Consider the following 24,825-nt stretch of genomic DNA (forward strand, 5'->3'; position numbering starts at 1 on the left):
ATGACATTAACCCTTCTTGCTTCAGATTGGTGACATTGACCCTTCTTGCATCAGATTTGTGACATTGACCCTTCTAGTTTGAGATAATTGACATTCACCTTTTTTGTTTCAGATTGATTACCTTGACCTTTCTTGTTTCATATTGGTGACATTTACCTTTCTTGTTTCAGATTTGTGATATTGACCCTTCTTGTTTCAGATTGGTGACATGTACCCTTCTTGTTTCAGATTGGTGACATTGACTCTTCTTGTTTCATATTGGTGACATGTTCCCTTCTTGTTTCAGATTGGTGACATTGACCTTTCTTGTTTCTGATTTGTGACATTGACCCTTCTTGTTTCAGATTGGTGACATTGACCCATCTTGTTTCAGATTGGTGATATTGACCTATCTTGTTTCAGATTGGTGACATTGACCTTTCTTGTTTCAGATTGGTGACATGTACCCTTCTTGTTTCAGATTGGTGACATTGACCCTTCTTGTTTCAGATTGGTGACATTGACCCATCTTGTTTCTGATAGGTGACATTGACCCTTCTTGTTTCAGATTGGTGACATTGACCTTTCTTGTTTCAGATTGGTGACGTTGACCCTTCTTGTTTCAGATTTGTGACATTGACCCTTCTTGTTTCAGATTTGTGACATTGACCCATCTTGTTTCAGATTGGTGACATGTACCCTTCTTGTTTCAGATTGATGACATTGACCCTTCTTGTTTCAGATTTGTGACATTGACCCATCTTGTTTCAGATTGGTGACATGTACCCTTCTTGTTTCAGACTGATGACATTGACCCTTCCTGTTTCAGATTGGTGACATTGACCTTTCTTGTTTCAGATTGGTGTCACTGACCCTTCTTGTTTCAGATTTGTGACATTGACCCATCTTGTTTCAGATTGGTGACATGTATCCTTCTTGTTTCAGATTGATGACATTGACCCTTCTTGTTTCAGATTGGTGACATTGACCTTTCTTGTTTCAGATTGGTGACATGTACCCTTCTTGTTTGAGATTTGTGACATTGACCCTTCTTGTTTCTGATTTGTGACCTTGAAATTTCTTGTTTTAGATTGGTGACATTGACCCTTCTTGTTTCAGATTGATGACCTTGACCTATCTTGTTTCAGATTGGTGACATTGACCTTTCTTGTTTCAGATTGGTGACATTGACCCTTCTTGTTTCAGATTGGTGACATTGACCCATCTTGTTTCAGATTGGTGATATTGACCTTTCTTGTTTAAGAGTTGTGACCTTTACAATTTTGTTTTATTTTTTGTTTAATTTTGTCCCTCCTTGTTTCAGATTGGTGGTTCTGTTTGAAGATTGCTGCAGGAAAGTGGACCTCCATGAACGATTCATCAAACTCAAGGTAACAATGATTGGCTAATTCAATATCTAAATGTGTTTTTGCACATTAATTTGTTTGCATATTGAACACATTATTACCATGTTATTGTCGAATTTTGTACAAAACACAATAGACAAATTAAAAAGTTATGTATGGTTTTAAAAGTCGCTGACTAGTGAGTCATCTAAAGTCAGATATTAACATGTGAGGTGGGCAGAGTTGGGGAGTTATTTACAATTAGATACTTTAGGTGTGCTCAGTTAGGGAGTCAACTACAGTCAGAGACTAACATGTGAGGTGTAGGGTTGGTTGTATTGTGGTGGGTTGGAGAGGGAGGATATTCTTTATTCCATATAAAAAAAAATGAAAATATTGGATCCACAAATATTTAAATGTTTAAACGTCCTTTTGTGATGTTTATGTGATCAAAACATTTTCCTTTTTAAACATGTACACTAAAAATGCACAGCTATCTTTTACATATAAAATGGAACAGTATCAATGTAGATTGGAGTGTTATGTAAATAAACTTCGGTCCAACCTGCCAAAAGCGAATCTGTATTAACATTCTACATGTGTGAGATTAATTGAACATGGTTATCTGGGTTATCTGTTGACAATCGTAATATGACACTGTATATTTGCAAGTCCAAGGAATGTGTATGTCTTGCCTATTATATACTGTACCTATCATGTTACCCAAAGATGATATGAATTTATTGCCTTTTAATTTAACTATCATTACCACTGATGTTAGGATCATTTTTATAGTGAAGAAATGTTAATGATTATTTGGGGAAAATGATACCAGATAAATATTGATTATGTCTGCATAGAAAAAAAAATCAATCAATTTGAAACCATTTATAGGCAGGGTAAATGCTACATTGTTAAACAAGAATATATATTAGTTGGAGACCACTGGTCCTAGGCCCCTGTAATTTGTGTGGGCCCCCTTGATTTGCAGATAAAACTGCTGTATAGTTTTTCTTAATAACATGACATGCTGAGAGAACAAATGTAGGCAATTCAGAATTGCTGAAAGGACCGTCAACATAGGTTTACTATGGCTTTAATTTGCATCAATTATCATATTATGTTCTTGTATTTAACAAGACATGTGATGTCAAATTGATTATTTACTAATTGGTTGCAAATTTAGCTGACTTGAATGGTATTGTTAAGTGACGTCACTGGGGTTGGGGTGGAAAAAGTCTCTTAAATAATAGATAAAATTTAGTTCTTAGTTACATTAAATTTTTCAATATTAAGTAGACTTCTACTTTGTAATTTGATAGGTATGAACACCAGCATGCTTATTCTTTTGTGCTAATTTTAGTTCTAATATGTTAGTTCTTGTTTACTCTTGCAGAGTGTGTTGCGGTCCAAATATCTCGAACTGAAAGACATAGAGCGACAGGAAGTTGATCTACTTGAGAGTGAGTAGATTGTGTACCACAAAGGCTAATTATAACAAAAACTGGGGGTTACATTATTGAAGCACTGCTGGTCATGCATTAACCCTTAAAGCGCTGGAGCCGAATTTTAAAGGCCTTTGCAAACAGTTTGGATCCAGATGAGACGCCACAGAACGTGGCGTCTCATCTGGATCCAAACTGTTTGCTATTCTGATAGTATTCTTTGAAAAAAAATGAAGAAAATGCTTATTTTAGAAATTCAGCAGACGACATTTTAGCAGAAGACAAATTACCCAGCATGCAAATGGTTAACAACAAATGCTGGGATTTACCAGTTGTGAGGTCAAGGTCAATGCACTTTTATGTGATATGGACATTAAAAGGCATATTTGTAAAATTATCTTTTTAAAGTGTTTGACATCTGACTTTGAAATATCATATGTAAGCAAGCTTTAAACAAGAGCTGTGGTATCATAATAAAGTCGACATGACATGTGGCTCAAACTCTCACTCCAATTTCTGTTTTGCTTGAAGTTAAAAAAAAGGAATATCTTATTTCTATATTTTTATAAATATATTTTGGTTAATGGGCTCAACTTTGTGAATGTTGAATTTTCTAATAGCTCTAATTTTTTGGCAGTCCGTAGGTCACTGTTTTCTTGCCTTATTTAGTTTATTAAGTTTAAATTTGACGAAATTGTTTTGTGATCGGATAAAATTTAATGTGAAAATACTATTGCATGTATATTAAAATTAAAATCTAACAACAGGCACATAACTGACCCCCCCCCCCCCCCCGAAAAAGAGAATTTTTCAGAAAAAGCTTAAAAGCTTATGAAAATTTGATTCTTAAAAAGGTGTAAACGTTAGATAATTTTATTTTTTAACCTTATCACACATTTTCGCAGGGTCACTGAATTTTATGTTTTAATTTAATTTAATTTTCTTTAAGAATCCAAAACTTCACATATTGTCTTATCAAAGATTTTTACACGGTCCTGTTTTGTCTTCCCCAGAGCACAGGGACAGTCTTGGTCTCAACCGGTTTGAGGCATTACGTCAGAGTGTGCTCAGTCACCAGTCAAGCAGCAGTGACAGCTGGGACGCTTATAGTCTGATATCCACACCTAATGGGCTACATTCCACCGGTAGGTAACACTGCACTGACTGCAGCGCATTTATACAAAATGTGGAATTGATATGTTCCTATAAACCCCAGAAAATCGTTGAATAATAAATCTTAAACTGAAGTGAACTGAAGTATTTCACATTTTAAATGTTTTATTTTTTATATTAATACCCCATGAAGCTCAACTAGACATGATAATGCAAGTGAATTAAATAAGAATTTAATCATTATTTTTCATCTTGTAACATGTTCTTGCCAGTGCTATCCTGTTTATCAATTAGAAACCTAGAAGCTCTGCAACTTAAGAAGATCTGACAAGCTTTTAATAAAACGCATATATCATCAAACCAAAATGACGCAACTTTAGTTCTATATATTATTTAACCTAAAAATTCAACATTAAAAATGAATTTGATATAGGATGACAGTTATATGTTTACATTCCCCAAAATAAATTATACAATATCAAATAGTATTACTTACTGGTACAGTAAGGTCAGGATTACCAGTATATAATTATCTATAATAACAGAATGCATTCAAAGTAAAATATATCAAAGTATGGTAAATTTGGGATGAGCCAGTTTTTCACCAGCTGAGTGTTAAATTAGAATTTAAAAGACGTTTTATCAAGAGCTTTTTTGCAGACAAATTATGAGCTGTTCATCAGAAAATTTCTATAAACTTTAATGATGAATTCATCTAATACCGTGTTTTACTTTCTATGTATTGATTTCTTATGTAACAATCTCTAGCTTGAAAATACTGGATTGTGTCACAAGATAATCAACTCTATCCTTGAAACGAAGAATCTACAGTTCAATTCAACATTAATTTGTGTTTACCTACTGTTATAGATTTTAAATAATTCCAGGTCCATTCGCACATGGCTGGCCGTCATCTACGTCCCTAAAAAGCTTTTCACTGGACACTGTATCAGACATATTCCCTGATGACTGTGATTATATTGACTCAGACACGGACAGTGGAAGCTTGAGTCTTCCCCGAGGCGCGGAGTCGAGTAAAGCGTATTCATCAGACTCCAATCTTGCTCGAAGAAGAGATGCTTTTGAGAAAGGTGCTATAGGGAAAAACGTTGTTGGAATGACAAGACAGAAAGAGATGCGGATGTCTGATAGTACTTTGTATCGAAGGTCAAAAGGTAGCATGGATGAAATACATCAGCATGTAAAATTGAAAGGTTCTGAAGGAAGCAACCGTGCTAAATTGGTGCTGAAGTCTGTAGATAGTCTCCAAGATGATGTGTTTGTTGAAGAGACAAGTGAAAGTAGGGAAAGTAGAGCATTGGTGCGCAGGAATAGCAGTGTGCGGACTTTAAAAGAAAATGAGGTATTTTATGCAGGAGAGAATGGGAATATTATAGTGCCAAAGATATGTATCGATGGTGAAGAGGTGTACACAAGATTTGAAAATATTGACACTTCAGTGACTGTTAGTGGGGGTGTGGGCGAGGAACACGATGAGTATCCAGAGAAAATCGTTGCCATGGAAATTGCAAAGGACATGGCATTGTTAGAGAAGCAGAACGCTGACAGTAGTATAGTGTTTGATGAAGACATTCCAGATGCGTTCACAAAATCATTAAGTGGCTCAAATTCTCCAAAAGTGTCACCAAAAGGTTCACCTTTATCCTCACCCATGCCTTTTCATAATAACTCCACAATTTCAAGTCTTCATTCATTCAATTCTTTGGAATATGGTGCTAATAAGAATAAAATTCCACTGAAACTGCAGAATAATAGTTTAAATTTTTTGCCAAAGACAGAAAGAGCTCAACACATTGGTAGCAGGCTTCCGTACAATCAGTTGAAGATGAGCATTCCAGACATTCGTGTGTCATTCCATGCAGAAAACTACGAGGTGATTTACTTCAATGAAAAAGATGAAACAACAAAACTGTGATGGAAAACTCAGTGCTTTGTTTCACGTCTATTTGTTGATGTATAAAAACGATGGAATCATTGTTACTGGTCTACGAGAGCCATTGATTGCAAGATTAGTACTTTATAAACAAACTATTCTTTAGAGTTGTTTTATTTGCTATTAAGAAACAATATGCAGTTTTAGGCAAAAGCATAAAACATCTAAAAATGTTGCCTGAGAGAATTGAAGATTTAATCATTTTTAGCTCATCTATTTTTGAAAAAAAATTATGAGCTATTGTCATCACCTTGGCGTCATCGTCGGCGTCCGGTTAAGTTTTGCGTTTAGGTCCACTTTTCTCAGAAAGTGTCAATGCTATTGCATTCAAACTTAATACACTTACTTACTATCATGAGGGGACTGGGCAGGCAAAGTTAGATAACTCTGGCGTGCATTTTGACAGAATTATGTGCCCTTTTTATACTTAGCAAATTGAAAATTTTGGTTAAGTTTTGTGTTTAGGTCCATTTTATTCCTTAAGTATCAAAGCTATTGCTTTCATACTTGCAACACTTACTAACTATCATAAGGGGACTGTGCAGGCAAAGTTATGTAACTCTGACTGGCATTTTGACAGAATTATGTGCCCTTTTTATACTTAGAAAATTGAAAATTTGGTTAAGTTTTGTGTTTAGGTCCACTTTTTTCCTACAGTATCAAAGCTATTGCTTTAATACTTGCAACACTTATAAACTATCATAAGGGGACTGTGCAGGCAAAGTTATGTAACTCTGACTGGCATTTGGACGGAATTATGGGCCCTTTATACTTAGAAAATTGAAATTTGGTTAAGTTTTGTGTTTTGGTCCACTTTACCCCTAAAGTATCATAGATATTGCTTTCATGCTTGGAACACTCGCAAACTATCATAAGGGTACAGTAAAAGGACAAGTTGCATAACTCTGGTTGTCATTTTTACGGAATTATGGCCCTTTTTTGACTTAGTAACTTTGAATATATGGTTAAATTTTGTGTTTCGATCCATTTTACTTCTAAAGTATCAAGGCTATTGCTTTCAAACTTCAAATACTTAAATGCTATCATGAGGTTACTGTACCCGGCAAGTTGAATTTTACCTTGACCTTTGAATAACCTTGACTCTCAAGGTCAAATTATTAAATGTTGCTAAAATTGCCATCATTATTAACTTCTTTATTTATGATTAGATTTGATTGATACTTTGACAAAACTACTTTTACCTGACATACCACAATAGACTCCACCCAAACCATCCCCCGTGCCCATCCCCCCCTCCTCCCCCCCCCCCCCCCCCCCCCCCGAATCCCCCCCACTAAATTATTATTATTTATTTTTTTTAAGATCATCTCACAAATGACCACCACACCCACACACTATACCCCCCCAACCCCCCCAAATTATTTTTTTTGAAACGGTTAAAAACACAAATATTTATTTTTATTATTTTATTTTTGAAATACCGTCCAACCATCGCACCCAAGAATCCCCTCCCCCCCACCCACTCCCGAAAAAAAATAATTTTTTTTTTGCATTTTTTTTTCGCATTTTTGGAAGATAATGTAATAAATATCCACACACCCACACTATACACCCCTCTTCACTCCACCCCTCCCTCCTTTGTGATTGAAATTGAGAGTCCCTTCACCTTTAAAAAGAAAATAGATGAGCGGTCTGCACCCGCAAGGCGGTGCTCTTGTTATTTGCCTTGTTTTTGCATTATTTATTATTCATAATAGTGTTAAATGCATATTGTAAAATCAATGAGAATCATGCTAGACTTTTTAATAACATGTGTTTAATAATTAATAGACAGGCCTTTTTTTAATTATTTATCATCATTTTTGGGAAAAAAAATCTTACCAGTTTTGGAATATGAACTTTAATTGTGAAACTGAAAAGGATTACTTTTTAACTTAAAATTGTAAAAGTATTATTGCTTGATTTATTAATTTTGAATAATTATTGATAAAACAGACAATAAAATAGAGATATAAGTTAAATGCATATTACAACTTCAAACTCTTTATTTCTATATTTGACAGCTCAATTTCAGAACATCAGAAAGTCAAAAAAAATATTTTTACTGTTGGAAACACGCAAACAAATTATTAAGAATTACTGTTATGAAATAAGCCAAAAAAGCCTTGATAGAGCTTCTTAATTGTGATCAGATTTAAGTACAACAAGCACATTAGGACATCTGACATTCCCTTGACCTTGATCTGACCTTTCCACAACTCATATCACAATTGTGTAAGTATAAAAATGATATTTCCTTTGTTAATAAAATAAATAATAAACAAATAAATAGTATTTAACAATAATAATGCCCATAGATTTTAATACTGCCATGCATTCATGGTGATAATTCATGTTTCATTTCCTTTCTTTAATTGCAATTTAGAAACTATATTTTTCAGTTTAAATACTTTTTCACATTGTTCAATAATATAAAAACTATCTATATTTGTCAGCGTTTAATTCAATAATTAAAAACACGAGACTTGTTCATGGACATGTAAATTTGTGTATTTTTGATTCAGAAAAATCAGGGGAACTTGTGTCTGTAATTCTCCGATGTGTTTGTTTTAACCCATTTATGCCTAGTGGACTCTCCCATCCTTGTAATTGGATCAATTTATTTCCAAAATTAGGGATGTCAAGTATATTTATTTCTATATTTAGAATATTTCTTACAGAAATTCCTTAAAGCACAGCGCAGACCCTGATGAGACACCGCATCATGCAGCGTCTCATCTGGGTCTACGCTGTTTGCCAAGGCCTTTTTTCTAGACGCTAGGCATAAATGTTTTATATTCATGTATCAGTCCGACCACAAAATCAACGCAAATTCATGTCCCTTGATATTGTAATGATTTTGCAGTATTTTTACAATAATTCTAAGTGTGACATGTGGCTGTAGAAAATAAGAGCTGATCATAAGTTTATCAAATAAATTATTATCATCTGATGACTTAATGAACTAAAGAAGTTAAAATTGTTGTTTCATGGCTTTTTAATCAATTGTATATTTATAGAATTTTTTTGTGTTTTCTTACTCGAATACTCTGACATTTCTGTGATGGTTTCTAATGAGGATATGTGCAATAATCTGTCAGATATCAAGGCATATTTAAATGTCTGTCAGTAGTAACATATGTATTATTTGTTGTCATTTGAGATTTAATTGACAGAATAAAGATTTATTTGATTTAGGAAGACAATTTTAATTTAGTATTATCTTTTATAGATGTTTTAGTGGGAAAAGTATAGGATACCTTTTTACCGGTAATAACAACATTAGTACTTAAAATTCTGTTTATTATTATGTATCTGGTGCTCAATTAAATCTAGTTATTGTTGTTTTGGTAAAATCAAGTTAAATCATCAAACTGTTGTTTTTGTAAAATAAATCAAAATCATGTAACTGTTGTTTTGGTAAGATGCTTTTGTATCTTTACCATGCTTGTTGTAATAACAAAGATGCATTCCTCTTTCTTGTATTCCAATTGTATATTAATTGATGTTGAAATGAACGACATGTTACATACACACATGCTATATACATTTTAAATAAAAAAAAAATCACACAGTATCAACGTCTTTGTGCTTTTCAATATATATATATACACATTTTTTTGTAAAACATTAATTTTATGCCACCAAACTTGCAAACCAAGTGATCCATAAGTGCAGGTGTAAAAAGATTTACAATTTTGTATGTCTATGCAATGTAAACTTTTGATCTGTTAACATAAATATTGATAGGTTGATAGGAGATGTCCTTCCCTCAAGACTAATGAGCATACCAACCTGTAATGATCCTAACTTACAGCATTGTCTTGATATTTTGTTATGTTTTTTATTCCCCCGGTGATCAGGGGGTATATTGTTTTTGGCCTGTCTGTCTGTCATTGTATGTATGTGTCTGTCCAAAAACTTCAACCTTGCTCATAAAATTAAAACTCTTGGGTCTATGTTCTTTAAACTTCACATGTGCATGCATCTCATTGAGATCTACAATCAAACATGGTTTGAGGTCACTAGGTCAAAGGTCAAGGTCACTGTGACCTTTATTTGATGTGAGTCTACCTACATGACTTACAGATAAAGTGTGATTCTCATTCCAGTCCATTGATATTTGGCTAAGTTATCATGGACCTTGTTTTCTCTAAAATAGCTGCTGTGTGACTTCAAAGCGCAGTAGGGGGCATTGTTTTCACAAACACAGCTTTTGTTTGTTACAAGATCCTGTGATCTTGACATCTTAATGTTTATCCTTAAAATGTAAAGGCTTCTTCATTGTCTCCAGAAAAAGCAGCTCACTGTTTAAGATGATCAAAGGTCAAAGCTTTTATTGGTGCCGCCACAAAATTCATGCAACAAGCCGCTGTGACCTTTGACTTCAAAATCAAAGGGCAACGTTGTTTTTTTACAAGTTACCAGCATACCAATTTTGGTTATCCTAGGTCGAAGGGTTCTCTAAAAATTGTGCCATAACCCATTTTATGCTACATGCTTTTGTGACATTGACTTGACCTAAAAATCTATATAGTCTTCCTTTACTTGTAAGTAACCACAATACCAATTAGCATACCAGTAGTAGCTGAATAAAGTTGTAATATCAATAATATCTTTGTCATGGAATTCTGTAGTTAAAGCACTGTCCTAAAAAAGCAACCTTCTTTAATATACGCTGTTTAAGGTTCATGTCTATTAATTACACAAATGAAGACAGAAATAATATATATCACAGTGTTGTGGACTATATGTATATATAGTGATATACATGGATTATGTGAATGTGGACTTATGCATTCATAGACATTTTAAGTTTATATACATAGACATGGGTTATATATGTGGACTATGCATACATGGACTATGTATATGTGGACTATGCATACATGGACTACATATATGTGGACTATGCATACATAGACTACATATATGTGGACTATGCATACATGGACTATATATACATTGACAATGTATATGTGAACTATGCATACATGGACTTCACATATGTGGACTGTGCATACATGGACTATGTATATGTGGACTATGCATTCAGACTTTATATACATGGACTGTGCATACATGGACTATGTATATGTGGACTTTGCATTCAGACTTTATATACATGGACTGTGCATACATGGACTATGTATATGTGGACTATGCATTCAGACTTTATATACATGGACTGTGCATACATGGACTATGCATTCAGACTTTATATACATGGACTGTGCATACATGTACTATGTATACGTGGACTGGACTATGCATTCAGACTTTATATACATGGACTGTGCATACATGGACTATGTATATGTGGACTATGCATTCAGACTTTATATACATGGACTGTGCATACATGGACTACGTATATGTGGACTATGCATTCAGACTTTATATACATGGACTGTGCATACATGGACTATGTATATGTAGACTTTGCATTCAGACTTTATATACATAGACTGTGCATACATGGACTATGTATATGTGGACTATGCATTCAGACTTTATATACATGGACTGTGCATACATGGACTACATATATGTGGACTATGCATTCAGACTTTATATACATGGACTGTATATACACGGACTATGTATATGTGAACTATGCATTCAGACTTTATATACATGGACTGTGCATACATGGACTACGTATATGTGGACTATGCATTCAGACTTTATATACATGGACTGTATATACACGGACTATGTATATGTGAACTATGCATTCAGACTTTATATACATGGACTGTGCATACATGGACTACGTATATGTGGACTATGCATTCAGACTTTATATACATGGACTGTGCGTACATGGACTATGTATATGTGGATTATGCATTCAGACTTTATATACATGGACTGTGCATACATGGACTATGTATATGTGGACTATGCATTCAGACTTTATATACATGGACTGTGCATACATGGACTACGTATATGTGGACTATGCATTCAGACTTTATATACATGGACTGTGAATACATGGACTATGTATATGTGGACTTTGCATTCAGACTTTATATACATGGACTGTGCATACATGGACTATGTATATGTGGACTATGCATTCAGACTTTATATACATGGACTGTGCATACATGGACTATGTATATGTGGACTATGCATTCAGACTTTATATACATGGACTGTGCATACATGGACTATGTATATGTGGACTATGCATTCAGACTTTATATACATGGACTGTGCATACATGGACTATGTATATGTGGACTTTGCATTCAGTCTTTATATACATGGACTGTGCATACATGGACTATGTATATGTGGACTATGCATTCAGACTTTATATACATTGACTGTGCATACATGGACTATGTATATGTGGACTTTGCATTCAGACTTTATATACATGGACTGTGCATACATGGACTATGTATATGTGGACTATGCATTCGGACTTTATATACATGGACTGTGCATACATGGACTATGTATATGTGAACTATGCATTCATCAACTATATATACATGAACTGTATATACACGGACTATGAATATGCAGACTATAGCATGTAAACTATGCAACCCCTTGTGTTGTTTGAAAAAAACATATTTGTTACTTTATCATTCAAATGAAAAAAATGCATTACAATATTCTGCATCTCTTATGACAGAAGATTTAAGTATTAGTCCTCAAAGCTTAACACACAATTTTGAAGAATAATAAATAGCATTATCCTTGTTTTTTAAGCAAAAACAACAATTTGGAGTCTAATGCATAGAAATTAAAACAAGGATTTAACCGGGGGGACGTAATAACCATGCATCAGAAAAAAAATTAAAACAACACAATAACATCAATGCTATCATACTTAAGTCTGATAAACTTGTTTAGGTAAAAAAACTTGGACATAGCAAAAGACACTCATTTTGCATTTATTCTTTATTAACGGAAGTATGCATTTTTACAGCGTAGCGTTTTAAAACAGTATAGCATTCATAATATTACATTTACCAAACAAACAAACAATGTATAAATAATTGTCCCAATTAATGCTATATATGAAGCAATAGTTAGAACATACATCTGTGTCGATTTGTCCATACACAATTAAAGTATGTGGCAAATCAAATAACTATTTTAACAAATATGAGCAGAAAATTAAATAATAAAATTAATTGCAGGTACATAATTAGCACTTTTATTCAGTTTTGATACATAAGTTTATAAACAATTAAGCAATTTGCATTGACAAATTACTTCACTCAGTACATAAAACAATTCCAACTCCATTAATATGACACAGAGGGTTGTGAATGTTGCATTTTATGCATAAATGTCTATTACGATAGTTAAGTGAATGAACAATACAAGTGTCCATAGGGAACAGACGCACCCTATTACCAAAAAATCCACTAAATTAGTGTCAGAAAAAGCTTCTATGTTGTATGGCAAAATTTGACTATTGACATCTAAAAAAATCCTTGACCTTTGAGGTAAGGAACGGCGACTTATGATGATTACCATTTGAGTCAAGTTTCTTTAAAACAATAAATAAATGCAAAAGTAATTGTTGAGACAGGGATTTTCAAGCCTTTTTTATAGCCAAATTTGACCTTTTAGTGTGGCCTTAACTATCAAGGTAGGGAGATGGGAGATACAAAAGACATGTCGTCTTGTAGTTTACAAATACACTAAGTTATTTTTAAATCCATCAATGAATGGAAAAGTTATAGCTGTGGGAGTTAGTGAAATCTGGACACTTGTACAGACGGACATTCCAACTGATATATGACTCCTTCTTTGAATAGAAACATAAATAAATGGAATAATTGGTTTAATTATTATTAACCCCTTCAGCGCTGGAATCGAATTTTGAAGGCCTTTGCAAACAGTTTGGATCCAGATGAGACGCCACAGAACGTGGCGTCTCATCAGGATCCAAACTGTTTGCTATACTGATAGTATTCTTTGAAAAAAAATGAAGAAAATGCTAATTTTAGAAATTCAGCAGACGACATTTTAGCAGACAACAAATTTCCCAGCATGCAAAGGGTTAATGTGAACACCAGCTTATCAGGTTAGACAGTTTCTGCTTTTATGGAATATTACGATTGAAGTCTCTTCTAAATGAAAATCAAGTCTAGGCAGAAAGCGTCGTCCCTGATTAGTCTGAGCACACTGCACAGGCTCAGCTAGGACAACACTTTACACTTTAAGCCTGGTTTTCAGAGGGCGGATGTAATTGAAAATATCCAGTAAGGTTGTCCAGAAACTATTACAACAAAATCACAACAATATCACTTAAGGATTGTGTGATCATGACCCAAACATTGACAGTTACTGTTGCAATCATTATTATGTGTAATCAATCATTTTAAGACCAATATAAAATTAAGTCACTCATTTATTTTTATACCAATATTAAATTTGGTCAATCATTTCACTAATAACAATATTAAAAACTGTCAATCATACCTTTTAATACCAATTATAACTACTGATTTTAAAACCAATCTTTAACTGAATTTTTAGTACCGAATATAATGTATTTAAGGATCGAATTATTAAACATGAAACTGCTGTATTTGTTCTAGAGAAGTTTAGCATATTCCATAGTGCTGCACTCAATTATCCATTACTATTCCTTCAAAACCGTTGGTATTTACAGCCTTAGGTACTGTCCCCTAGTGGCCGTGTTGTGACATCAACTCTCCAAGAAAGACACATAGTCTGTCAGCACAGATAACTGCTGTTCATTGGGCAACACTGGGTCAATCTCAGCCACTGAAATAGTCACCAATATTAAAATAGTGTAAGCAATACACTTTTATTAGCATCAAGAGTTTTTTCACAATGTTGGAAGGAGCTGGGGCCCTTTGAATTGGAAATAATAGTGTTGATGTGACTAAAATTAGGAATATTGGTGCAGGATTTTTAGCTAAAAAACTTTAGGAAACATACATATGTTTTGAGATTTGGAATGGGGCAAAATTTCAACCCCAAATTTAACATAAAAAAACTGATCAGTATTTAACATCTTCCTTTCATTGTATCTAAATCTAAATAAGCAAAGATCAATTAAATTCTCAGAAACAATGATTAGGAATTATAAATTAGTTATTTGAAGTCAAGAGCTCTTCCAATTGAGTCAGCCAGCCTTGTCAATCCAAGAATGAAAGTTGTCAATTTACTACTAGAACTCCAATGAAGCTCACCAGTTTTGACCGGTTGTACCAGCCTGGTGTGGGGGTCGGCTGTCCACCCTTTGTCCTGGGCCGCTGGAAATGAAACAACAACAATGATCACGCGAAAGAAGTGCACATATATTACTAGTATACACATATACATATCCATGAGACAACTGCTTATGTTGCCCTTATTTCTCAAACATTACAAAGGACAACTGGCCAAAGTATTTTCTCAAAATCAAAAGCATTTTTTAAAATTTATTGTACAATACAATAAATCATTTGTTGAGTTTTTCTGAAAAAAAATGGTGGCCTAAACATAAGAGCAAGCTGTCATGGAAAGCGTATCCCTTGCCACAGGTGCATTGTCTAATTAGAATTTGCTAACTCCTTCAATAATAGCACACCTTGACCATATGCTTGGCCACATTTGCAGGTTATTATTCTGTAAAAGTTTGACATAATTGCATGCAAACTATATATTTTGCACACAAAAGCTTTTACGTGTAATTTTAAACAAACGGCAATAAATCCTTCAAAAATAATTTCATCCCGATACCTTGACAATATGCACTATAGAACATAGAAATAAACCTTTTCAAGTATGACAAAAAACACAGACACAATGTTAGTGGAATTGTGCATAGAAGTGTAACAGATAGAAGTATGTACAGGTGTATGTATGGATGGACAAGTGCAATGTGTAACAGACAGAAGTATGTACAGGTGTATGTAATGATGGACAAGTGCAATGTGTAACAGACAGAAGTATGTACAGGTGTATGTATGGATGGACAAGTGCAATGTGTAACAGACAGAAGTATGTACAGGTGTATGTAATGATGGACAAGTGCAATGTGTAACAGACAGAAGTATGTACAGGTGTATGTATGGATGGACAAGTGCAATGTGTAACAGACAGAAGTATGTACAGGTGTACATATGGATGGACAAGTGCAATGTGTTACAGACAGAAGTATGTACAGATGTATGTAAGGATGGACAAGTGAATTACTTAATGGCTTCCACTCTATGGGAGCATAAAAACTGCCAAGATATTAGGGAATAATATTAAATATCTCTTTGTATTAACCATAATTCGGACTGCTGATAAATCCACCAGAATTTTTGCCTACACTCTTTCACATACAAACATCAGAGCAAGTAAGACAATTTAATAAATAAACATTTGTGCGATTAGAACAAGACCTATATTTTGTTACTTTTTGTTACTTTTTTCTACTTGCTTTGTTCTTTATCTGTGCAAAAATCAACAAGCATCATGTAAAGCTCCTCTTATTAAAATCCTATACTGGATGATTGTGTATAACTGGTACTGGATGGAAGGGCACGTACCTTTCACTGCTTCGTTGACTGGTAGGCCAACATATGTGCTGAAGTCTTCAACATTGATCCAGGAGTAGGCTTTGCTGACAAGATGAAATGCACGCCTTCTTGTCGCATCTTAAATAGGAAAATAATAGTTTTGTTTTAATTGAATCACTCAACAGGAGTGGATGATAGTTACGATTGTATGAGTTGTATGAGTGTCTTTAACCATGGAAATAGTAGTGTGTATGAATAAAATTATAGCTTTTCCAGTAAACGTCTAAATAACGAAAATTAATACAGGTTTGTACAGGGGTGAGAATGCACATTTTCAAACAAGATGTGTTTGTGAAACACTATGCCCCCCCATTTATTTGACCTTTGACCTTGAAGGGGTACCTTGACCTTTCACCACTCAAAATGTGCAGCTCCATGCATATGAGAAGTTGTAACGAAGTTATAGTGTATATTAAATTAGCGATTTTGACCCATATATTTGACCTTTGATCTTGAAGGATGACCTTAACCTTTCACCACTCAAAATGTGCAGTTCATGAGATACACATGCATGCAAAATATAAAGTTTCTATCTTCAATATTGAAAAAGTTATGGCAAATGTTGAAGTTTGACGCAAACCAACAAACCAACCAACAAACAGGGCAAAAACATTATGTCCCCCAGTAAAGACTGGTGGACATAAAAAAGGAACTTCTCGGCAAGTATCAAAAAGACCTAAGCACATAATAGTTGACATATAGATCCCTGATATAAAACCTAGTACTGCGGCCATGATTTCCCTGTAGGGCTCCGTCCATTCCCTCTGCAAGGCCTCATAGATGCCAGGGAAGTCTCTCTGCCAGGTCTTCTGTCCCACCAACCATATGTGGGACAGCTCAGGGCTGGTCTGCAAGGGATGTTGGAACACTCAAGTAACGTTCTGAGAAAACTGGGCATAATGCTTGTGCGTAAAGTGTCGGCCCTGATTAGCCTGTGCAGTTCACTCAGGCTAATCAGGGACAACACTTTCCGCCTAAACTGGATTTTTGCTAAGAAGAGACTTCATTTAAACGCAAAATGTCATAAAAGCGGAAAGTGTCGTCCTGATTAGCCTGTGCAGATTGCACAGGCTAATCTGGGACGACAATTTACACACATGCATAATGCCAAGATTTCTCAGAACACGACTCACTTGTACATCAAAATAAATTCAGCAACATTCTTGGAACAGTGGGCATAATTCATATGTGTAAAGTTTGGTTCATTATTAGCCTGTGCATTCTGTACAGGGCTGGCAGTCATAAAGCTCCCAAGGGTAAACTTAAGAAAATTCCTTAGATAATTAAAAATTCCCTGTCTTTTTGCTCTTTCATTTTGATGTCTTTTTTCATTTAATTGGTTTATTTCAGTAAATTTTGCATAGAGGAACAGTATTTTGGCATAACAAAACTGAATTTCAATAGAAAATTGAATTTTAAAATGTTCACTTAAATCCAGCTTATGTAAAGATTTGCCTTAGGAGCTTTATGAATACTAGCCCAGGCTAATCAGGGAGGACAATTTCTGCTTAGACTGAATTTTCCTTAAGTATAGACTTCCTTGAATATTTTCATAAAAGCTGACACAAAAACTTATCTGGCACAACACATTACCCACATACATTAAGAACAGTTTTAACAGTGTGGATCCATGAAATTTTGCATGAAAATCAATGAACCTATACATAGCAAATCAATGAGCTTAACATGTAAATAATTTAACTTAAACAGGAAAATACCTTGACTTGTTCATATTTATAATTGACTTTTACGTGAAAATGAATGACTGTTACAAGAAAATCATTTAATTTCGGATGAAAAAAACAAACAAACATTACATGGAAAGCAATGTATCTTTCCAAAGGGGTCAATGATTTCAAAGTTCATTATCATTGATTTTTAAGTAAAAATCATTGATTCCTTTGAAAAGGTACATTGGTTTCCATGTAATGTTTGTTTGTTGACAGCAAATCAATAAATGTGACTTGGAAATCAATAAAATGTACATAAAAATTAAGCCTTATGTGGGTATAACATAACCATTAAATGGAAATCCATGAATCATTCCATACACAATTACACATAAGTAAATATCAACATGGAAATCAATGACCCTTTTTATCTGTAAATCAATAAACCTTTAAAATAAAAATAAATTCAGCTTTACAAGAAAAAACATTGATTGTAACTTGGTATAAGTTTGACACTTGAATTAAAACCAACTTTCTTTAAGGGACCAATTGTTCTCAGAATTTTATATTTAAAAAAAATGTCATTAAATGAATTTACTAACAAAACTGTTATATTTTGAATAGTTTAAAATTATGATAATTATAACAAGGAAACAGATATTGTCCTATTTTTATGAATACCAATAAACAAATTTTAAATATCTTTTTTCCAGGAGTTTTATTTTGAATATAATACATACATTATTTTTCGATAGTATGACCTTTTTTTAATTGTCAGTTTGCCAAAACAATGCCCTTTAACATGAATGTAAATCTTATTACTGCTTGGGAAAATTAACAAGCCTAAATTACGTACAATATTTAAAGATGAACAATAATTAGAAATAAATGAAACTTCAAAACGGAAATAAATGACAATTTTGTTGAGAAAGGACCTTTAATGTAAATAAATAAACCTTGCATGCAAAGAAACACATAAGTATGTGAGATTTCTTTATTTTTCCATTAAAACTTGATGATTGGACAAAGCAGTTACTGAACAGTGTTTTTATCCGCTTATTTTTCCCCATTGGTGTGGAACCGGTAATTTTCTCATCTGGGCAAAAAAATTCGCATCTGAAGCAACTAAATATCAAATAATCATTTAACTGTCACCAGGTATTGTATCAGACTAACTTAATAACTTACAGTTTTTATAGCTGCAGGGATTCTTTTCCACAGAAACTTGGCATTACATCTGAAAATATTTCAAAAATATGCTTTTCAATACAAGCTTATCAATGTTTTCCTAAACTATTTACTCTACTGTCTTGCAGAGTTACCTATATGAATAATTCATAACTTTTTACACTAACACTAAACTGTACCGAAATATGTTGTCGTATAGTTTCAAGAATTAAGTTTAAAAATGAATAATAGATGAAAATATACTGATAAATAAACAAAACTAATTTGTTTTAAATTGTGAATGGAATGGAAATTACCTTAGTAGCAGCAGGACATGTTCACATGGTGCATCCAGATATGTCAACACATTCAAAGCTACATAAGAGGGGTCTGTGGAGTTTAATTTCTGAGCCAGACAGTTTCCATTATAGATCATGGGCACAATATAACACCCAATCACAGACACAAACTTCATGGATTATCATAACAATTGAAATCAGTGATAAATCTGACAATGACATAAATGGAATGTCCTAAACACTGAGGCCACACAGACTTACAAATCATTTTGCAGGAAATAGCAACCTAGTAGTTTCCCATATACTTCTGCGCTTGGAATTCCATTGGCTGCCTGAAACATAGAAAATATAAGCATATTTTATAAGAGTGTGTAAAACCATGATTATTGCACTGGTAGTTTACAACAATTCAATGAATGCAGACCTGTTGATACGGATTTATGAAATGAGTAACCGTTCTTTTTGAATCTTGACAATTGGAGAAACAACGAAGCATAAAGGAGTAAATTCTTTGCAAACAAATAATTAATGAAAGACTTTTCAAACTTGAAGATGTCAGTTATGAATAAAGGTCTTGATTTAAAATAGTAAGAAATCATTTGAATACATTCTGTGCAAGCTCATTTTAAAATAATTCATCTGTGACAAGCGGATGCTTTAGCATAAGTGGTCAGTGCTTTTCAAAGTCCATCTACAGTCTTGCACTGGGACGCTTAAAAATTTAAAATCAGAGTCTCCAAGGCGCTTGAAATGTTCCAAAACCTTAATTTGTCAGGAACTGCAACACTTTGTGTTCATGAAATTCATAACCACTTTTATCATCAACATTTACCAGAAATCGCTTTAAAAAATAGATGTCATGATTATATTTGTATGGATTATTGGCAAATGGATAATATTGAAGGGAAAAGTGACAAGTATGTGGTAAAAGATCTTCTTTTGATCCAGCACTCTTTCTTAATAGAAGATTTTGTGCCAGCACGGTTAAGGGCTGAAAACTGTAAAAAGATCAAATGGAGTTCATGTGAATGTATTGGAGAATCAATCTAGTCAAGATTACAATTTAAAATGTATCTATTCAAAAAAGGGCTAAAACAAAGTAAATATCGCTGTCAATCACATTATTTTTTCTTTACAAGGTGTTTCACATCAAAAAACATCTTTTGGCAAGATAAATGTAAAGAAACAATCTTTTTATGGAGGAAACACCGAAACTCACCTGCAGCTGTCCCCGGGAGTCTTAACAAAAAAAAGGTGCAGTAGCTATCGTTTAATCTTTTTGAACATGGAAATTAGTGCTGCAACAATACGCCAAAAACAGAATTGCAATATATTGTCAGTTCAAAAACCTGTATTGCAATATATTGCTAATTTGTGCCAGAATTATAACTCGCCAATTACCCGATAATCCTGTATATTACAGTTTTAAAGCAAATTCTGGTAAATATGTACGATAAAAGTGCTCAAGAATAACAAGAAACACAAACATTTACCAATTTTCTTAAGTATCAAATACATTTTGGCATTTGTTACTATTTAAAGAATTGATGAAATAACGTCCAATCAGGGCGTTTGTTTTCCACTGAACACGCGTAAATCGCCTGACGTGATGTTCCCGTTTTTATACAACACAAAATATACCCACACTTTCCATGCAACGTTCTACATGTCTGCAAAAGTTTCGCACGCTTTTTATGAGACAAAGGATAAAGCACTTTTTATTTGACGCTAGAATTTTTTATTGTCGTGTAAGCATAAAAATTCAGAAGCGTGTTTCCGATATTCGGATTACAAATTTAATAATTCTCATTTCAGAATCACATGCAACATTTACAGTTGTTCAAAAGCATCGAACGAATGCTCCCATGTAAAAACGCTACCCCGTATAATAGACTTTTGAGAATGCTATTTTTACGTAACAATTTATTTTTACTAAACACCGCTTTGTTTTGTTTACCTTGATATCATTATTTCAGATGGCTTTTCTGGAAGAAATGTGGATGATTTTTTGTAAAATTTTCATACCGGTATGATGAAAATCATATCGCAAATCAATACAATATGCGGATTGCGTATTGCGATATATACCGATATATTTAATTTTGATTTAAGTCTACAGGTATTTCTATTTCATCTTTCTATGAAGTCTCTTTTACCAAGAAAACAAACAATTCAAAATACAATTTGGCTTGTTTAAATATTCTAGGTGCATGTTGCGGGTCATTAAGTCATTTACACGTTTCAGAATCGCCACAACAAAGTTTACAAACAATTAACATGATGAAGGTTTGCATACACAACATGCCAAAGCATACCAGAAATTCTAGCGTTCAATACGAAGGTTTTGAAACACACTTCACTGATAAGGTTACATTATACTTAAGTACTGAGTAATAAGGGCTGTACTCTCTGAAAAATATCATAGTTTACTCGAAGGCATGCTTTACACCTAAGACAGATGTTCTGTTTTTATTTTTGGAGATGGAGATAGGGCATGAATAGGTGTTCACTACTTAATCCCTGAAATATGATAAAGTAAGAGACTATAGAAAAAATTGCACTGAAAATGGTTACATTCCAGAAAATGGCCAAAAAGAAAGGTGAAAAAAAAGTTAATTTTGATATGTGTCAAGCAGTGCTTTCAACAGGATTTTTGTCAGGCGCCCCGGGGCTGCTAGGGGTGGTTCGGGAGGGGTGTCCCATCCCGACGTTGATTTTTTTTTAAATTTAACGTGTCAATTCACGTTCTGTGGTGCGTTATAACTCAAAGAAAATCAGCATCAAAAGACGTCATTTGATGCGCTATGACTCTTAAAAAAAAATCCCCCAGTCATTTAAAAAAAATATTTTTTTTTATATTGTTTAATTGTTTTAAAACTTTCCCCCACAGATAGTAAAATCCCGACTCAAACGATTGCCCAATACATCCGTTTCAACCCGACTCTATTACTGTATACTTACTACTTTTCAAGTTTCTATTTATTACCCGATAATCCCGTTTATTCCGTTTTTATCAATCACTTTCTGGTAAATATTAACGATAAAAGCTCTCAATTATTTCTTTAACACAAACCTTGCCATTTTTTAAGTGACTATTTATAGATTTGATGAAATATTGCCTCTGAATATGCGTCAATCCCCTGACCTGTTGAGTGCTTGTTAAAACGCTCAATACTCGCACGCTTTTGTATGCAAATGACACGACGTTGTACATGCTGCATAATTTTTGCGCTCTTTTTAATTGAGTAAAAGATTCGACACAAAATAAATTTGCACTGTTAATTTGAAGCAAAAATATTTTACGTTGCGGTAACACTTGCATTCGGAAGTGTGTTTCGGATTAAAAACGCGTTAACATCGACTTACGGGAATGGGTTTCGGATTACAAATTTAATTATTCCCATTTGAGATTTCAACAAATATAAACCGTTGCGTTATAAATTCAACGATAATTTGTTTAAACACTTTACGAGTCGAATAAATGTTTTGACGGAATTATGCATGAAATTTACGTTGTCCACGAGGATCACGGCCGGTTGCCATGAACAGTCTTCTTACTATCGATTATCTGACGAAACATTTACAAGTGTGCGTAATTAATTCAACGAAAATTTTGTTAGAGCGCATTACGTGTTGAATAAATGTCAGAAAAACGAGGTGAATCAGTTCTATAAATGGACATGATGAAATATACATGTACTGGAATAAAATTGTTTTAACATAATTGTAACCGGGAGTCATTTGCACAACTTACTCGCTATAATAATTAATTGTTTACCACTTGCAACTAATTTCTTGTATTAATTATGAGTCAAAGGTAACACTTGTTTACAGTAAAAAGGTGTGATGATGATGCCCGAAACCGTCTTTAATGTACGGTACTATACTAATTACCGGTTTTATATTACGTAAATGGTACAACTTCTTGCTAATCAAGCTGCGATAAACTCTTCCTTCATGCCCGACGGCAATCAAAAATAATGGTCGATAGTTAACCCCGCCCTCATAAGCATTCGCGTAACCGATTGGACGATAAGCTTCACAGTTTGACGACTGGAAAGTTACCAGATACGTCCTTGTCAGCATTTAAATGACTGTGTAATGTGGCTAGAATAATCGATACGCGCGTCATGCTATTCTCTTATCAGTGGATTATCCATTACCCCATGTGGTGTTTATGGCGATTACTTGTGACAGTAGGTACCGAGTGCTCTTTTAAAACAGGGAATATTGATACACTGATAGAGAAACCTTGAATTTTTTTGGACAATCTCCACTTTCTTTTACTAAAAAATACACTGATCAGAAAATTTCAAGCGTCCCGGGGACTCTGATTTCGAAATTCAAGCACCCCAGCAAGGGGCGCTTAAATGGCCTGGGGAAAACCCTGGTGTCAAGTTCTTTCTTGGTTTGAACAAGACATATCTTTTGTATTTAAGCTTAGATTGGCCATTATGAAAAGGTATGGTTACGGGGGTCTCCATGTGCAAAATGTTGCCCTTATTTTCTGTTACAGTTGTCGCTTTTACATTGATTTATTTTAGGAAAATATTTAGTACATTGTGACCATAAATAAATGTATCCAATTGTAACTGTTATCGCGAATATTGGTGACATTACACAACCGTACATCAAATTTGATACGACAATGTTAACATAATGTCATCTATAAGATTAATAATTCAGACATCTTACTTCAAGCTCCTGTGTTTCTAAATCGGTTGTTAATGCTTGAAAATCAACAGTTGTTTCCATTTCCATTTTCATGTTGTTGTTGTTGCTGATACAGTTTTTATATACCGAAAATAATCATCACCATCGACTATTGGTATCAGACGGTATTTTCGGGCTTATTTCGTGCTGCGAATTCGAAGTTCACAAGGATTTTTTCACGAAAGAAACCAAACGGCTCTCATGTTTTTTTTGTACATAAAATTAAAATCTTCACGCATACAATTAGCTTTTTATGCGTCTTAAACCTCAACAACAACCGCTTCTTTAATTTCGTTGCAAAGGTAGCTCAATTTGCAAGAGTTTTGGCTTAATACATGTGATGTAGGCACATACTTAAGTTGTTTGATGGGGCAGGTGAGCGTCTATATATATCACGTTTGACAGGTGTATGTTTATACATATACTTAGGCCCAGATTGGGAAATCCAAAGATCTATCAATCAAAATAACTTTATTGATAGATCTTTGGGAAATCAAATCCTAAATCAAACAATAACTTTTGCTCAATAACATCACGTCGTTCGAAGTGTCTCGACCGATTTATTAAGGCTAGGAATTGC

The 24,825-nt window shown here is 33.9% G+C and overlaps 2 protein-coding genes across 3 annotated transcripts in view; one reads left to right on the forward strand and one right to left on the reverse strand.

Annotated features, from left to right (window-relative positions):
* The window catches only part of LOC127848302 (uncharacterized), a 39,046-nt gene extending 33,105 nt beyond the window's left edge, over window positions 1–5,941 (forward strand). For both annotated transcript variants that reach the window (XM_052380680.1, XM_052380681.1), the window contains exons 5-8: window positions 1,304–1,370; window positions 2,722–2,788; window positions 3,784–3,915; window positions 4,771–5,941. In XM_052380680.1, coding sequence (XP_052236640.1) covers window positions 1,304–1,370; window positions 2,722–2,788; window positions 3,784–3,915; window positions 4,771–5,819 — 1,315 coding nt within the window. In that variant the 3' untranslated portion in view covers window positions 5,820–5,941. The remainder of the gene's footprint in view (window positions 1–1,303; window positions 1,371–2,721; window positions 2,789–3,783; window positions 3,916–4,770) is intronic.
* A 6,805-nt stretch (window positions 5,942–12,746) lies between these two features.
* On the reverse strand, window positions 12,747–24,363 carry LOC127848305 (COP9 signalosome complex subunit 8-like). Its single transcript, XM_052380685.1, has 7 exons — window positions 24,228–24,363; window positions 19,794–19,864; window positions 19,255–19,303; window positions 17,115–17,244; window positions 16,367–16,474; window positions 15,038–15,100; window positions 12,747–14,606 (listed from the first exon to the last, which is right to left on the reverse strand). The coding sequence occupies exons 1-7, from the start codon at window positions 24,297–24,299 to the stop codon at window positions 14,527–14,529; spliced, it is 573 nt and encodes a 190-aa protein (XP_052236645.1). The 5' UTR covers window positions 24,300–24,363; the 3' UTR covers window positions 12,747–14,526.
* Window positions 24,364–24,825: the final 462 nt, after the last annotated feature.

The sequence above is a fragment of the Dreissena polymorpha genome, chromosome 10, assembly GCF_020536995.1.
Source record: "Dreissena polymorpha isolate Duluth1 chromosome 10, UMN_Dpol_1.0, whole genome shotgun sequence".
Lineage (NCBI taxonomy): Eukaryota > Metazoa > Mollusca > Bivalvia > Myida > Dreissenidae > Dreissena > Dreissena polymorpha.